At 55.8% G+C, this 17,909-nt stretch overlaps 1 protein-coding gene across 1 annotated transcript; it reads left to right on the top strand.

Annotated features, from left to right (window-relative positions):
- Positions 1-3,509: 3,509 nt before the first annotated feature.
- LOC116798680 (neurexophilin-3-like) lies at positions 3,510-6,427 on the top strand. The gene is made up of 2 exons (XM_032711258.1): positions 3,510-3,842; positions 4,853-6,427. The coding sequence occupies exons 1-2, from the start codon at positions 3,786-3,788 to the stop codon at positions 5,582-5,584; spliced, it is 789 nt and encodes a 262-aa protein (XP_032567149.1). The 5' UTR covers positions 3,510-3,785; the 3' UTR covers positions 5,585-6,427.
- Positions 6,428-17,909: the final 11,482 nt, after the last annotated feature.

Below are 17,909 nucleotides of genomic sequence, written 5' to 3' on the forward strand. Positions count from 1 at the left end.
CAAGGAAGGGCTCTGGGAGAGCCAGGGCTGAGTTCTCCGTGTTTTCCCGTGTTCCTGGGGGCCAACAGCTCCCACCTGCTCCCCGTGTGCCGGGAGCTCATCCCTCCAGCCCAGCCCAGCCTGGGAAGGCCGAGCACATCCAGCAGCTCCTGGAAAAGAGGCAGGAGCCGGAGCAGGGAACTGCAGCTCGGTGGAGCCGGGGACAGAATCACCTCGGGCCCTTGGGCTGCAAAATGCAAATAAGGATGGCAGCCTCCTCCTCCTCCTCCTCCTCCTCCTCCTCCTCCTCCTCCTGCGGCTCCACCGGGGCCCACAGGGCAGCTGGGGCTGGATATCCCTCTCAATCAACCCCGGAATTCCTTCCCTGCCTGCCCTTCCAGCTGGCAGAGGTGAGGACTGGGCTTCCCCCTCTCCCTCTAAACCTCTACCCGAGCCTCTCCCTGCCCTCCCCAGCTCGGCTTCTCTCCCAGAGCATCGTCACTCTCAGGGATGGTGGGGTTTTTTTGGGGGGATTTTGGGTTTTTTGGGGGGATTTGGGCACTCAGAGCCTGCTTCCCCTGGAGCTGAGGGGGTTTGTGGGGTCTCAGATGCACCAGGTGCCTCCTCCAGGCTACTTTTCTCCTCCCCCGCAGCACCAGGGGATCATCCTTGTGGTGATGACCCTTCAAGGGACCTGCCTGACATCCCACAGAAGCCACCAGGACCCCCGGCCTTGGCTCATCTTCCCAGCGCAGGGTCCCACTAGAGGGCAACAGAAAACCAGGAAAGAAACGCAGGGAAAGGGCCTGGCAGCACCACCGGGGCTCCTTTCGGTTCAGCTTCCAGAGAAATGACTCCTGAAAAACCAGCTCCGGTGCTTCCCGGTGTCCCGGGGGGGGATCTGTGTCTGCCCCGGGAGTGGGGCTGAGCCCTCACCCCAAAACCAACCTGGGCCAGGGGACGTGTCCCTGCCCATGGAATGGGATGAGCTTTAAGGTCCCTTCCAACCCAAACCACTCCAGGATTCCATGAAAACCAGCCCCTGCTCGCTGCCCTGGCAGGAACATCCCTCCCAGAGGGCCGAATTCCCTGGAGCTGGGGCAAAGAAAGAGCTTTCCCAAAGCTCCAAAAAGCAGGTGGATGAGCAAAACCGGAGCCAAAGCCAATCCCATCCTCAACAGCCACACAGAGGGAGACCGGGATGACCCTTCCAGTCCCCCTCCATCCCAGCCCGGGCACACCCAGCAGGAGAGGGAGTTTTTGGATGTGTGGGAAGCAGCACCCGGACATTCCATGGCCCCTCCCGCCCCAATCCCACCCGTACAGCACCGGGATCCAATTCCCAGGGTTTCAGAGGAAACCCGTCCCTGGACGCTGGGTTGGGTTTATTTGGAAACTCGGCCTGAGCAGAGCCCCGGGATGGGCCCGGGGGGTGGGACACGGCCCGGGGCGGGGCTGGAGGAGCCCAGGGGATTATCCCACCTCCATCCCGCGAATGGGAAGCGCCAGCCCCGCTCTCCCCGTGCACGGGCTATTCCAGGAGCTCCAGGGGGAGCCGTGGCAGCAGCAGCAGCTCCTAAATCAGCCCTTCCTTGTGCCGCTCCAGCCCCGCTCCCTCCCGGCGGAGGGAGAGCCCCGGAGTCGCGTTAAATCATTTTTATCCCTTGTTCTCCCTCCTCGTCCCGAGCCGTGCTGACCTCAGCTCAGCCCCGGAGTCACGGGGAGCCAAATGGGAGCCGCGGAGCTGCTCCCCAAAATATTTCCCCTCCCGGAGCCCGCCTGGGAATAGGCGGGATGCGCTGGGAGAGGGGGGGGATGCAGACCCGAACACGCGACTCTGGGAGGGCTTCTAAGGAGATCAGAGCCTGGGATGATTGAAAAGCAGGTGATGGCAGAGGCATTTGGAAGTTTTATGAGGATCTTTTATGGAAATCACAGGAGTTCGGGACGTGCAGCCCGTTAAAGGCTCCCGGCGCCGCCGGGGCCGGCCCGGCGTTAGTGCCTCCATATATCCTCCAGCGCCGCGTTCCCGCGGCTTTTAGGAGGCTCCAGGGCCCTTCTAGCGCCTCTCTTGGATGAATATTCTGGAGTTTAACAGCCCTGGCTATCGGGAAGCTCGTTTTTGGGGGATCCATCACTCCTTTGCTCCCCCGGGGGAGGGAACGCGGCTCCCAGGGCTCCGCGCTGGTGTCTCAGAGCTGGGGGATCATAAAGGTGGGAAAAGATCCCCAGGCTCCAGACCCGATAACACCATTCCCACTAAACCACATCTGAAGGGCTGCTTGTCTTCCTGTGTCCCCAAATGCCACCGTTCCAGGGCAGCAAGAGCCAACCTCAGCAGGGAGGACATCCTGATTTAACCCCCAGGTGACTCCAGTGGCACCTGGCCAAGAGGTCTTTTCCAGCCTGATCCAGCTTTCCCACAAACCCGGGAGGCACTCACCTTTTTCCCCCCTGTGTCCAGCCCCAGTCCCAGGGGAATCTGGCCCAGTTTGCCCAGTGCTGGGGGGAGCTCTGAGGGCACAGGGGGAGAGGATCCTGCACCACCCAACGGGCCCTTTCCCTGGATTTTGTCCCATCTTCAGCATCACTGGGTGATGTGGCATTTCCAAAGGAGCTCAGGGAAAGGGGGGGGCATAAAAAGGACACAGAGAAGAAGGAAAAGGGACGTGAAGAAGAGGAATTGTCCCTCTTATTTCCTTTTTAAGGGCAATGCTCCCTGACACCCCTTTAATTCTGGGATAGACTAGAGGGAATGGGATGGGAAGAGCTGATCTCCGGGGCAGGGGGTGGTGCCGCAGTCCCGGTGGGAGCAGCAGCAGCTCCGCAGGGCAGAGTCCCCGCGGGGTCCCCACCTGTCCCCCTGTCCCGGTCCCTCCCTCCGCGCCTGTTCTCCTCCCCCGGCCCGGGACGCTCCTCTCCGGGAGCCGCGGGGGTTTCTCCAGCCCACCCCAGAGCCCGCTGAGCCCCCCCGGACCCTCCCCGGGGGATTTCCTGGGCCGCGGGCAGCAAAGGGTTATCCCGGAGGTGCTCCCGGCACCTGGAAGGGGAGGGAGGGAACGAGGAGGGGACGGAGCGAGGAGGGGACGGAGCGGAGTTTCACTGAGACTCCAACGGGGCTGCGAGGAGCAGGCGGAGGAGCAGAGGGGCAGGGAGGGGGCACAAAGAGGGGCACGGAGGGGGCACAAAGAGGGGCGGGGGGCAGTCAGGGGGACAGGAAGGGGAGCAGTAATCGGGGGCGGACGGAGGGGACAGAGGGGCAGGAAAGAGGGGCGGGGAGCAGGCAGGGGAACAGAGAAGCAGGCAGAGGGGCAGAAGGGTAGGGACAGGGGTCGGAAGGGGGTCAAGGAGGCGGAGGGGCAGGAAAGGAGGGCAAGAAGGCAGAGGAGCAATCGGGGAACAGACAGGGAAGCAACAGTCGGGGGGCAGGCAGAGGGGCAGGCAGAGGGGCAGGCAGGGGAACAGGAGAGCAGGCAGGGGAAGGGGGGAGCGGGTAGAGGGGCAGAGGGGCAGGCAGAGGGGTGGGAAGGGGGGCGAGGAGGCAGAAGGACGAGCAGGGGCGGCAGCGGCAGCGGGCGAAGCCGCCTCCCGCCGCCCGGACCCGGCACAACGGGGCGGGAGCTGCCGGAGCCACCATGGGCCGGGGGGGGCCGTAGGAAGCCGCTGGCACAGGGGGACATCCCCCGCCCCTCGCTCGCGTCCCTCGCTTAAAAAAGGGAGGGAAAAAAAAAATTAAAAGCCGAAAAACGCACCCGAACCCTCCGCAAATTCGGAGCCACGGAGAAGGCGGCGGCACCGGCTGGAAAATGCATCTTCCTCGGAGCTGCGTCCTCCTCCTCATCCAGGGGAGCATCTCGCTGCTGGTGAGCGCTGGGGAGGGGAAGGGAAGGGAAAAGGGGGCTGCAGGGGCCGGGGGTCGCGCTGTCAAAGGGACGGGGGTTGCTGACAGCGGGCACCAAATCCCAAATCCATTCGTCCTTCCCTCCCCACCCCCTGATAAAAACAGGGGTCCCAAAAGTTCTGCTGTTTGGCAGCGGGTGCCGGGCAGGGCTGGCGAGAAGGAACCTCCTGATCACCCTAAAAACCTGCACCCCCGGCCCGGCAGTGCTGGCACCGCTGCTGGGGGCAGCTCGACCACCCCGAGGGGGTCTGGGCTGGGGCAGAGGGGGGCACAGGCCGGCTCCGACCCCTGCTTCCCGCAGCTTCTCCTGCTTCCCGCAGCTTCTCCTGCTTCCCGCAGCTTCCCCTGCTTCCCGCTGCCTCCTCTGCCGGCTCAGCCCGGGGGAATCACCCCGGGGGTCTGCTGGGCCCCCCAGCACCGAGCCCAGGGGGTGCAGCACCTCCCTCCTGCCCAGGCCCCCCCGCCCCCGGTTGGGGTTATTTTGGGGTCCCAGCCCGTGGCGGGAGCGGAGTTTGCAGAGGAGCCCTCGGAGGCAAAGGGCACCTCCCCGGGGAGGGCTCTCTGCCGTCCCCTGCCCTGTCCCACCCTCCAGCTCCGGGTGTCCCCAGGCCGGGGCAGGTTTGGAGTGGGAAGAGGGTCCGTGGGATGTGCTGCTGTGAAGGTCACAGGGTGGGCACCCTCCCCTTGGCACCCCCCGATTCCCCTCTCCCCGGGGATCCCTGAGGAGCCACGGCCGGGCTGCACCAGCCACGAGCAAACTGGACCCGTTCCAGCTCCTTCCACCCGTTCCTGAGCATCCATGGGAGAACGAGGGCAGGGAAGAGCTGCTGCCAGAAGGGAAATATGGAACGGGGAGAGAACGGAGAGGGAAGGGAAGGCAGGAAAGCCCGGGTGAGGAAGGGGACGGCGGGGAAGGGGGTGGTGACCCGGTGACCCTCCCCTTCTCTCACGCTCCACCGTGGCTGTGTCCAGGTGCTCTGTGCTCCAGAGGATCCAGGGAAAGGTGTGGAGCAGGGGGAAGCCCAGAGCCAGGAGAGAGCCCCAGGGGAGAAGATGAGGGAGCTGCTCTCCCCAGAGCCCCTCCTGGCCCCGACCCTCCTGCAGAACACGACCCTCCTGGAGCTGGCGAGCGGCTCCCGGCAGCTGTGGGATATCCTGGAGAACCTGTCGGAGCGGGAGCAGCCCCCCCAGCCCAGGGCACGGAGGGACTTGGGGCCGGCCCCGGGCAAGCTGAAGAAGATTTTTGGCTGGGGGGATTTCTACTCCAACATCAAGACGGTGAAGCTGAACCTGCTGATCACGGGCAAGGTGGTGGATCACGGCAACGGCACCGTCAACGTCTTCTTCCAGCACAACTCCACCGGGCAGGGCAACATCTCCGTCAGCCTCGTGCCGCCCACCAAGGCCGTGGAGTTCGACCTGGAGCAGCAGATCTTCATCGAGGCCAAGGAGTCCAAGATCTTCAACTGCCGCGTGGAGCACGAGCGGGTGGATCGCGCCAGGAAGACGTCGCTGTGCACCTTCGACCCCGCCAAGACCTGCTCGCAGGAGCACACGCGCAGCCACGTGGCCTGGGCCTGCTCCAAGCCCTTCAAGGTCATCTGCATCTACATCACCTTCTACAGCACGGACTACAGGCTGGTGCAGAAGGTGTGTCCTGACTACAACTACCACAGCGACGTGCCCTACTTCCCCTCGGGGTGACTGCGGGGACAGGAGGGGCTGGGGCGGGGGGAGGGATGGGGGTGGTTTGGTGGGTTTTAAGGATGGGCCCCAGAAAGCAGGAGCGTGGAAGGAAGAGGAGGATTTTCCATCTTTCCCCATGGCAAAGCCTTTCAGGCTGAGCCCAGCCTGGATCCGTGGTCTTTGGAGACACGAAGGCGAGGGCTGGATTTAGGAGGTGGGAAGTGGGACGGGAAGCCACGAGCAGGACTCGAGTTCCTCGGTGCAGTGAGGGGTGGTTTGCCTGGATCTGGGCCAGCGTGGTCCCAAAAGGTCGGTGAGCCCAGGCCACGGGGGCTCCAGAGGGAGGGTCACACCTGGAGCAGAGGGAAGAGGGACCTCAAGGGGGGGAGGAAGGAACCATGGGCAGCCCCCTCATCTCCCCCCGGCCCAGTTCTGCAGCAGCAGGAGCTGGGGATGAGTTTTCCCAGCACCTCGGTGGTTTTCCCAGCACCTTGGGGTGCCGGGGGCTGTTGGGATGGACACGGGGAGCCGGGACCATCCCAGGGTGCCACCCTGGCCCTGCTCACCCCGGGGGGTTCCAGGGACCTGGCATTGGCTCCCTGGGCAGAGGAGCCTGGTGGGGCTGCTGGCACAGGGTGTGATTCATGGGGCTCCCCTGGTGCTCTGATTCATGTGTTTTCCCTCCACCTCACCCTGCTGCCAATCCTGATCCCGATCCCTGCCCGGCTCCCCCCGCCCGGATCCGAGCCCGCAGAGCAGGGGGGGACTGGAGCTCTGGGAGCAAGATGGAATTCACGGGGCAGGAAAAGAAACTCCCCCCCTGCTGACCTGGAGAGAGGGAATAAAATCTTCCTGGTGGCACCGGGGCAGGCCAAGTGTTTTTACTGGGAATGATCCGTGTCCTTGGGGGGCAGGAGAACAAACCTGTGGGGTTGGAAACGAGGCAGCACCGTGATCCCTGTCCAAATCCAGCTCCATCCTGGGCCTTCCAGGAGCTGGGAACTGGGTCCAGCTTTGGGGGCCGCCAGGACCTGGACCTTCACCTGGATATTTGGCTGCTGCTGCTTGTGCAGGGCTCGTTCTGCACCTCTGAGGGCTGTTCCCAACCTCCTCCCCCTCCCAGACATCCAAACTCCAGGCTCCCACCCAGGTGGGTATCTCCAACTGACGGCTGTTCCCAACCTCTTCTCCTTCCCCAGACATCCAAACCTCAGTCTCCCACTTTTTTTGGCACATCCCCTCCTACAGAAAAGACCAAAAAAAAGCTGCTTCCCTTCCCCTTTCCCCCCAGACTCCCCACAGCTGGGAGCAGGGGGCCAACTCCAAAATCCCCCTGGACACCCTCACAGAATTCCAGGACAGGTGTTACCCCAAGAACAGGTTTTATGCTCCAGCCTTCCCAAATTAAATTCCTTCTCCACACCTCGGAGAGGTTTCCTGGCTGCTGGCAGAGCTTCAGGATGTGCAGCTCCTCCAGCAAGACAGGAGCTGCTTCCAGAATCCACAGAGCCTCTTAGTGCCAGAGTCAATGAGAGGATTTTCCTGCAGAAGTTTAAAAGAGCTTTGGGAAGGTGTTTGCAGGAATAACAGGAGCAATGTTTGGATTGGGGAGTTGAGGGGGGGACCCCTCCCGGGAGGCACCTCAGTAAATATGATCCCAATTCCCAAAGGTTCAGACTTGGCTTTAAGGAAGGGAACACAAAAAAAACCCCTTTCTGGCAGCACAAACAAAACCACCACCATCCCCCCCCCCCACACACACACAAAAGTTGCTCGTTTGGAGAAATTCCAGACAATTGCCAGTGGAAGGAACGGGAGCCGGCGGGAACCAGGATACAAAGGATGCTCTGCTGTCAAAAGTGATGTGGCAGCTGCAGTTACTAAGGAGACCAGGACGGGCCATTATTCGGGCTTGGGAGAAGAGGATTCCTGCTAAAAGAGTCATAACCCATGCTCAGAAAAGCAGGATTTCACCGAGCTGGAGGACAGATGAGAAGAGGGAAAAATCCTCACCCTGGAATCTGCTGAACCTTCGTCCTCCCCCTCGCCCTGACCTGCGAGGGAGAGGGGTTGCATCAACTCTTTGGGGACATTGCCTTGGTTGGAGGGGAGGTTGGGGTGTGTTGGAGTGGTTTGGGTTGTACCTGGGGCCTGTTTTTTCCCTGGGCTGTTCCCAGGCTGTGCTGGGAGGTGTCCAAGGAGCTGGTTCTGCTTCCCAAGTGGAATTCAACCCCTTCCCTGCCTCTGCTGCAGGAGCACACCAGGCTCTGAGCCTTCACTGCTTTCCCCATTAGCAGATGGACAGAGGATGGATTTGGGGTGGGAGGGGCTCAGAGTCACCCAAGTGAAGCTCCAGGAGCTGAAATGTCCCCCCAGATGAGGAGGTGTCTGATGAGTGTGGGAGGCAGATCCCACCCCCCCGTGACTCCGGGTTCAGCCACGGGAGGATTCCCAGGCATTTGGGCAATTAGAGCCTCTCTCCATGTCCAAAACACAGCCCCTTCTCCCTCTGACAGCTCGCTGGATGCTGCTCCCTTTGTCTCCACGGCCCTGGTGGGACCTGCTCACCCTGCCATCCACATGGGCTCCTCTGCACTAATTAGCTCTCTCTAGTTCGTTAATACTCCTCCCTCTTCCCCACAAAGCCCTTCCTGATTTAAATTTCATGAGACTCCAGCCCAGCCGACCTGGGCTGCTGCACGTTTAGGGCCTGGCTTCCCAGCACAGCCCACCCCACCCTCCCATCAGAGCCCATCAGCAGCCCTGGACATTAATTGTGCTCATTAGAGCCGGGGACCAGCCTGGCCAGGATTCCCAGCTCTGGGATGAGTCAGGGAAAAGTCGGGATGGGTTTGCTGCAGGGATACAACCACCCCAACATCTCCCCAGGGCGGTGGATCCCTCCTCTCCTGCCCCCTTCCAGATTTGAGGATCACAGGGGTGTCACATCTGCTTTGACTCTGCTGACCTTAAAGGTCTTTTCCAACCTAAATGATTCCATGATTCCATAAAATGCTGTCTAATGCCTGTGCCATCCTCCTGCAAAGCTTCATTTTCCCAGTCCACGTGCTCCTTTATTAATTTTGCCCTATATCCTAAAAAATAATTAGGACTGAGCAGCCCCAGCTCAACCCAAACCCGACTCTCTGTGGGTTTCTGGGGCCTCACCTCCCTCTGCAACACTCCAGGCAGGCAGACTCTGGGTTTTCACTTTTCCTGTCTCCTATATCCAAAATATCTCCCAAATCCCCAGCCTTTCCCTCGCCCCATGAGCCCCGTGCACAGCTCCAGGTTTGGAGAGCGCAGACTTCCCAGGAAGGTCCAATTCCCTGCAGGGATGGCCCAGCTGGATCCTCCCCACTGCTCCAAAACCTTCAAGGCATCCATTTCCCCCAAGTTGTTTTCCCCCCCCCCGCCAAACACAAATATTTTCAGCAGGTTCCAGCCAGGCATCAGATCTTGGACAGGTCTGGCCATGGAAAAACCCCTGGAGAAACCAAGGAGCACGGACAGGGGATTGTCAGGAGAGGCCTCATCAGGGAGAGGGGCTCAGAGGCATCACCGGCTGCAGGTGCCAATCCCGGAGGTTTCCAGCAGAATTTGGCAGGTTTGGAGGAGCTCCTGGAGCTGGATTGATCCCAGTTGCTTGGACTCTCAGCTTCCAGAAAAACAACTGGCTCAGTCCCAGGAAAGCCCAAGGAAATGGGATTTTTGGAGGTTTAGATGTCGGTGCACAACTAAAAACCTCAGTTTGTGCTGGATTTCATTTTTCCTCCTCGCTGCCTCCCTGCTCCCTCCCAGCTTTGCTCTGATGGGGTTTCCAGGCTGGTGGTGCTGAAGTTCCCATGGCTGGGTGGTTGTGGAAGCTCTGGAAGCTCAAATAATTTAAGTTTTTTGTCCCTCCTGGCTCTTGAATCCCCCCCAAATCTCCAGTGACGTCACAGCTCCCGGAATATTCCTCGCCAGGACAATCCTGCCCTTTTCAGCTGCTGAGGCTGAGCCTGGATCTGACCTTTCCCAGCACAAACAAACCCGTTTTATGGCTTCGTGCCCAAATTACCAAATGGCCAACGGGGCCTTTGTGGAGCAGAGCTGCTGAGATGCTGCAGCTCCACGGACACATTGGGCTTGGATGAGCTGTGGTGAGTCATCCAAGCCTTTGTCCCTCTAATCCCCCATTCCAGGAGCCACAGGTGGCTCCTGGATGCACCAGCACTGCTGCTTCTGGGGGCACAAAAGCCCCTTTGGATCCGACTGTGCTGTTGTGGCTCCTGCCGAGATCCTGGGATGGATCCAGTGAGGATGTGGGGGGTCCCTCTCCAGCCCACAGCCCCCTGAATTCCAGGGAACCCTTCAAGTCCTCTTAGAGCCTGTGTCATCTTTCTTCTGTGTCATGTTTCTTCTGTGTCATCTTTCTTCTGTGTCATCTTTCTCCTGTGTCATCTCTTCCTCTGCTGAGGGAAGAGTTCCTCCTCCTCCTCGCAGATCATTGGACTCACATCTCCTTCTCCAGGCGCTCCCAGAATCCTAATTCCTGGGGATAAATCCTGATCATGTTACTGGCTTTTCTGATAAACTTAACCAAGTTTCTCCAGGCCTCTGTCTGGGCTGCCTGATCTCTCCTCATGGAGCTCCCGTTCCTTTGCCTCCCGGGGATGGAAGCCCTGGGCTGAGGGGAGGGACGCAGGAATGATTATCCACAAAATTCCCAGTGTTATGGCCTGTTATTACAGCCCCTGGGCTGGAAATGCAAGCGGGCTGGATGCACCACGTATTTGAGGGAAGAATTATTACAGCTTTGCCAATTAGACCCAGAACCCAAACACAAACCCTTCCCTCCTCCTCCTCCTCCTCCTCCTCCTCCTCCTGCCGGAGCCGAGCGGCAGCTGCTGCTCCACAAACACCAACATTCCCCCTCTTCTGCGCTCTCCACCAACTCCAGCAGCAGCTCTGGGACTGTTTTCCCCCCAGTTAATGACAGAGTGTGAGGCTCTCCCAGGGAGGGAGCCGCAGCCTGGAACTGTCACCCTGGAATTGTCACCCCCCGACCCCTGCCTGCCTTTCCTGCCCCGGGTGGGTGAGGAAAAGCCCCCCCTTGGCACCTCTGCCAGGGCTCACCTGCCTCCAAGCCTGGGTTTCTCTGGAGCGCTGGGCTCAGGGGTGGAGCAGCCAGGCTGGTTTTCCGTGGCTGGTTTTCCATGGCTGGTTTTCCGTGGCTGGTTTTCCGTGGCTGGTTTTCCGTGGCTGGTTTTCCATGGATAGCCCTGGATGGCAGCGGGCCCAGCACAGGGACCGGTCGCTCCAACCCGGAGCTGCAGGAGCAGGGCCCGAACCTGTGGTGGGAAGGAAGGAATTCCTTCTGCCTGAGGAGCTTCCCAGACCTCCCAGAGCACCCACCTGCTCCCACAGGGCTGCTGCTCCTCCAGGCTCCTGCCCGGGGACCAGGACCAGGAGGAGGAGGAGGAGGAGGAAGGATGCCGTGACTCCTTCCCCGCTGTTCCCACCTGGATCTGGGGAAGGGTCCCCTCGTGGATCGTGGGGAGGGGTCCCCTCACTGGATCCCAGATGGACACAACCAGGAATAGCGACTCTTGTTAAAAATAGGAATGTTCCCATCTTGGTAAAAATAGGAATATTCCCTTTTAAGCTCTGCAGGGATAACTCCCTCACAGACTCATCCAGGAGCTCCCAGCTCTGTTAATTAGTGTGAAATTAGTGTGAAATTAGTGTTTATCAGTGTTTGTCGCCCCCAGAAAGCCCCTCCCGGTGTCCCCAGCAAGGCTGGGCTGGCTGGAGCCGGGATTAACCCCCCGCGGGCAAAATCCTCAGTGCTCAGAGGGATTTGGGAAACACCCCCAGCTCCTAAAACCAGGAAAACAAATCAAATCCAAGCATGGAATCACATGGAATCACATGGAATGTCTGGGTTGGGAAGGACCTTGAAGATCATCTCCTTCCAAGCCCCTTCCACCGGATAATGTTCCATTAAAATAAAATGAGATCAAACCAAACCAAATCAAATCGTGGAATCTCATGGAATCACAGGATGGTTTGGGTTGAAAGGGACATTAAAGATCATTTAGTTCCAACCCCCCCTCTGCCACGGGCAGGGACACCTCCCACTAGATAATGTTCCATTAAAATAAAAGATAAAATAATAAAATAATAAAGGAATAAATGCTTTAAAAAAAAAAAAACACACAAAAAAATTAATAAAATTTAACGTGAAATAAAAAATTAAAAATATATTGAAGCGAAATGAAAAAAACCCTAAAATTAAACTGATTTTAAAAAAATTTAAAAAATAAAAATTAAAGACATTAAAAATAAAAATAAAATTAACAATAAAATAAAATAAATAAAAATAAAATAAAAATAAAATTAAGTAAAATGAAATAAAGTAAAATAAAATACAAATAAAATAAAGTAAAATAAAATAAAATTCAAATCAAATAAAATAAAATACAAATAAAATAAAATAAAATACAAATAAAATAAAATAAAGTAAAATAAAATAAAGTAAAATAAAATAAAGTAAAATAAAAGAAACCAAATAAAATAAAATAAAAATAGACAGACCACAGCACAAAGCAGCCCCCCTCCCCCAGCCCACATCCAACCCCTCCAGAGCCAGCCCTCCCTCCTGCCAAGCTCTCTCTTTTCCAGCTGAAGTGGCAGCTGGTTCCTCGGGAGGGGCTGAGCTCTCTGTCAGCGTGGGCGGGATTTTTCCGGGTCCCCCGGGAGGAGGGAGCACATCCCGCTGGTCCCTGCGCTGAGCACCCTGCCCCTGCTCCAGGGACCCCTCGGCATCCAGGGAAAGGTGGAGCAGCGGGACGAGGGCACAGGGGGATCTCACAGCGGGTGGGAAGCACAGGGAACGAGGATTCCTGGACAAACCAGGCAAAGCTGTCAGAAGGCAGCTGGAGAACGACGGGAGTGGAAAACTCGTCCAGCTCAAATCCCAGCAGAGCCCGGTTCCTGTGCAGAGAATTCCCAGCTCGCCCCCCACAGCTGCTCAGGCTAAAAAATCTCCTGAATTATTCAGTCCCCCTCCGTGCTCGGGAGCTGCAGAATCCTCCCGGCTCTGGAGCTGGGGGGAGGTTTTAGGGGAAGGGACAATCCCGGCGGGATTGAGTGTCCCCCGTCCCGCCCTGGGATCCGGGAGCTGCGCAGGGAGTGGAGCTGCAGAGGGTGGAGAGAGGAGGGAGGGAGGGAGGGAGGGCTGCTGTGCTCCCACCTGCCGGGATTCCTGATGTGTCCCTGCTTCCTGGATTCCCGAGCCGGAGCAGGTGTGTCCATGTGTCCCTGGATTCCTGGATTGTGTGTCCGTGTGTCCCTGGATTGTGTGTCCATGTGTCCCTGCTTCCAACCGGCACCAAGGACATCCACGCTCAGCCACGATCCTCCCTGGGAAGCTTTCCCACAAGAGGAATAAAATTCCCTTCTGCTCTCACCTCAGAGCATCCCACTGCCAAGGACACACGTCCGGGGGACTTTATCCCGGACTTTATCCCGGCCAATCCTTCTGGAGGACCAACATCCCGCCCTGGTCCCCCCCAGGGCACCGGGAAGAGCTCAGGGTGTGATCCCAGCAGCTCCTCCTGGGAGCTCCCCACACTCCCACAATCCCTGCTCTGCCTCCCAAACCCTCCAGCAAGGAAAATCCCAGGATTCTGTGACTGTGATTCCGTGATCCTATGATTCCATGATCCTATGATCCCATGGTCCTTGCCCCCAGTATCACCCTCCATCCCACGGGATCCCCAGCCCAGGATTCCCAGTTCTCTGTCAGCCTCCAAGTGTTCCCAATGTTTTCCCCCTGGGATCCCTCCCCTCTGAGCTGTTCCTGGGTTTCTCCCATCCCAGGATCCCTCCCCTCTGAGCTGTTCCTGGGTTTCTCCCATCCCAGGATCCCTCCCCTCTGAGCTGTTCCTGGGTTTCTCCCATCCTGGGATCCCATCCTGGCCGGGCAGGTCCATTGGGATCCCAGGCCCTGGAATTCTCCTCTCCCAGGCCGTTTCAGCCCCTGCTGTGGAAACAGGAGCTCTGAGCTCAGGACTCGTTGGCTCCTGGGCTCTCGTCAGTCAGGGCACTTTAATTACCTGGTGGAGCAGCACTTCCCAAAACATGGACACAAGCGAAAGGTTTTGGGAGCAGCCACCAATCCTCTCGAGGACCTGCCAGGGGGAAGCAGGAAAAGTTGGGCAGTGGTTTCTTCCCAATCCCAAAAATGGCTGAATTTTATCTATATTTCATTTCATATTTTTATATATTTTATATTTGTAGTGGTTTGACAATATTATATTTATTTTTGCATTATATTCACTTTTACATTATATGCATTTTTACATTATATTTTTACATTATATTTAGTTTATATTTCTTTTAATATAAACTAAATATAATGTAAAAATAAATATAATATTTCTTTTAATATTATATTTGTTTTTATATTATATTTATTTTTACAATTTATTTATTTTGACATTATATTTATTTTTACGTTATACCTATTTTGATATTCTATTTGCTTTTATACATTTTATCTGTCTTTAAATTTTCCACGATCTCCTCAAATAGGTCTTGAAAGACAGCAGCAAGCTCCCAAACAGATCAGCTGGAAAGCTGTGAACTCACATCCCCCCCACACCCCAACCCACAGCGAGTGTTCAGTGCTGATCTTGGAGGGAGATCTTGGAAAAGCAGCCACGTTTTTTCAGCTTTAGAGATCAAACCTGCCAGTTGAGGCCAGCAAAGAGCTCTGACCCCGCTGTAAAAATAAGCCTGTCTTGGGACACGGGGATTTGCCAGGTTGTTTCTTCTGCTCCCTCTCGAATTTCTGCTCTAAGACAGGACTTAGTTAAATAAACCAGGATTGGGGGCTGAGACAAGCCCTACACAAATAAACCAGAGCTGGGGTCTAAGACCAGCCCACTCAAGTAAATCAGAATTGAGGGCTAAGACAAGCCCTATTTAAACCAGAATTGAGGTCCAAGACAAGCCCTATTTAAAGCAGAGCTGGGGTCCAAGACAAGCCCTATTTAAAGCAGAGCTGGGGTCTAAGACAAGCCCTATTTAAAGCAGAGCTGGGGTCCAAGACAAGCCCTATTTAAACCAGAGTTGGGGTCCAAGACAAGCCCTATTTAAACCAGAATTGAGGTCTAAGACAAGCCCTATTTAAACCAGAGTTGGGGTCCAAGACAAGCCCTATTTAAACCAGAGCTGGGGTCCAAGACAAGCCCTATTTAAACCAGAGCTGGGGTCCAAGACAAGCCCTATTTAAACCAGAGCTGGGGTCCAAGACAAGCCCTATTTAAAGCAGAGCTGGGGTCCAAGACAAGCCCTATTTAAAGCAGAGCTGGGGTCCAAGACAAGCCCTATTTAAACCAGAGCTGGGGTCCAAGACAAGCCCTATTTAAAGCAGAGCTGGGGTCCAAGACAAGCCCTACCCAAATAACCCCGAGTCTGGGCCCATCCTAAGGAGTTTCTCTCTGAGACCACAAGGACACACTCACGGGGAAGGTGCCGATGGCACAAATGTCCCCATGGCCACCCCTGGGTGCCAACTCCTCCTTTCTGAGCTCTGCTCATGCCCCACGGGGTTGTTTGTGTCCAGGGAAGGGAATTTCGGACAAACATCCCTCTCCATCCCATTGGGAGAGGGCTCTTCCAGCCCCAGGGCACCACAGGAGGGCTCGGGAGGTGCAGCTCCCCGTTTTTATGAGCAAAAGGGCAGGTTTGGCACTCCTGGGATTATTTTTTCTTTTAGATTTTATTCCTATTTTGGGAATGAAGCTTGGAAAAGAAGTGGAAGCAGCTCTTGGAGTGGCTCAGAACTCTCTGACCACAAGATGTGACTCTGCAGTGTCCAACAAGCCTCTGCAAACAAGGTACTGGCCCAATTTTCTCTTGGCAGTTCCCCTACCCTGATCCGTGCCAAGAACAGCAGGAGCAGAGGGAGTGGCAGAGCAAATGTCCCCAAATATCCCATCATAACAAACTGGGAATGAAAATGAAGCCCCAGCCTGGGAATGGCTTCCATGGGACCTGTGAGCAGCCAAACTGCTCCAAACCCCCTGTCCCCAGCAAACCTCTGAGCAGGATTCCTGGCGAGACACCGAGAGCTGGGAGAGGGTTGGGATTTTGGGCTGATTTGTGGGGTTTTGAAAATAAACACAGAGCTCTGAAAAAATCAAGTGTTACTGCCTGTATTATCTGTCCTTGGAATCCCAGAATCCCATCCAGTTTCACCCTTAGAAATACCTTCCATTGTTCTATTCCATCTTAGTTCTGTTCTATTCCATCTTAGTTCTGTTCTATTCCATCTTAATTCTATTCTATTCCATCTTAATTCTATTCCATTCTAATTCTATTCGGTTTTATTCTTTTCTATCCTATTCTATCTTATTCCAGCCTGTTCTCTTCCACCTTCATTCTCTTTAATCTGCTTTGGTTCTATCCTGTCCTAATTCTATTCCATTCTTTCTCATTCTCTCCCCATTCTCCTGCCCCTGCCTGTTGCAGCCTCTGGCCCCTTCCAGGCTCAGCTGGGGACAAACCCCCGGAGGTTCCTGGCCTCAGCTCTGCTCCCAGGGCAGATCCAACGGTTTCCCTCCAATCCCTGCCCGGTTTCCCGGTGGCAGAGCCCCGAGTCCCATCCCTGCCCCAGGACTGGGCACTCCAGGGGAAGCCAGGCCGTTGTTCCTGCTCCAGAGGGAGCAGTTCCAGCTCCCACCCAGCTCATCCTGCACCGGCTCCGTCAAACCCTCCACTTTCCCTCTCTGCCCTCAGTGGCTTTCAATTATTCAAAGAGGGGCCCTACATTTAATCCCTCTCCTGCCTGTGATTTTTCATAATTTGATGGAATAATTGCAATCCTCTCTCCCATCCCTTCCCAATTTACCCCGTCAATTAACACGTTTCCTCAAGTGATTTTAATAATTCAGTCCCACAGACAAAGTCTAATGTATCGAGCAGGAACGAGATGCAAAATCCGAATTCAAACCAACCCAAAACTCAGCTGAATTTTCCTGCCCACGCTTCGCCCAACAACTTCAAAAAGGCTAAATCCTACTGAACCACTCCTGCCTTATTTATCATATTTATCTTCCAAAAGCTTTCCAGGCCACTGCAATTTATTTCCCCAATTTAATGTGCTTTTTTCTTATTTTTCCCTGCCCTCTCCCACTTTCTTTTGCCTGTTGTCTTCCTGTCCCTTTTCTGCGCATCCAGCGCGGTTTTAAATCAAATTTAAACATAACACACACGAGAAGGTGGAATTGCCACGGCCAAATTTCCTGCAGCATGTGTTTGGAATGGCAGCCAAAGAGCCAAGTGGGCAGCAGGTCAGGAAATAAAAAAAAAAAAAAAAAAACCCCAACAAAAAACCACCCTCTATAATTAAATGTCTTCAGATTAGATTAACTAAAAAAAAAATAAATCATTAGAAATTAATGAGTTAAGTGATTCTGTGACACAAGTGAGAGGCAGGAGAGGAGGAAAAACTGCCTGGGTGAGCAGGAGAATTATTTCAGCAAAAAAAGAATAAATTGCAGGAAGTCGAGAAACCTCCTGAAGTGAAGTGGGGAAAAAAAAATAAAATAACAAAAAATCTTCAGCTCCTTCAAGGAAGTGTGTGGGGGGGGGGGGGGGGGGGGGGGAGGAGAGCAAATAACAAAGCAAAAAGGAGAGCTGGCCTGGTGTCCTGAGCACAGCTCGAGAGCAGAACAAAGGCAGGAGCGGCTCAAAGCCCGGCAGCTGCTCCCCACGCGCTGTTTGCCCGCTCAGGAGCAGACAAGCCGCCTCCTTTCATCTGCAAACACTCCCACAGCAAGAAAAATCCCCGAGAAAAGAACCTGAGCCTCTGATAACAAAGCCCAAGGGACAGGCAGGAGGCAAATCTTTTGGCCAGAAAGGAAATGTTTGGATGGCGGGAGCGAGCTGGGTCACCCTGGGAGCGGGGCAGGGGATCTGTGGGGTCAGGGATCCAGGGAGAACGGGGTCAGGGATCCAGGGAGAATGTGCTCCTTGTTCCCAGAGCCCAGGGAAGGCCGAGGCCGTCCCAGGTCAGCAGCCAAGTGAGCAGAGCAAGCAGGAGCCCGGAGCTAATGGGCAGGAGGAGGCACATCAAACACGGCCCAGGGGATGGAACAGCCCCGGGAACATCCGTCAGGGAGGGAAGGGGAGGAAGGAAAAGCAGGAGCACAAAGGTCCAAGCTCAGTGTGAATCTGGTCTGGAGTGGCCAGGCTGTGGTTCAGACCTGGGAGAACGCGTCCCCAAAATGCTGCTTGGATAAACATCCCAGCTCCCTGTGGAATTCGGGTCTCCAACTGCTCCTCTGCC

This window comes from Chiroxiphia lanceolata, chromosome 26, assembly GCF_009829145.1.
Source record: "Chiroxiphia lanceolata isolate bChiLan1 chromosome 26, bChiLan1.pri, whole genome shotgun sequence".
Taxonomy (NCBI): Eukaryota; Metazoa; Chordata; class Aves; order Passeriformes; family Pipridae; genus Chiroxiphia; species Chiroxiphia lanceolata.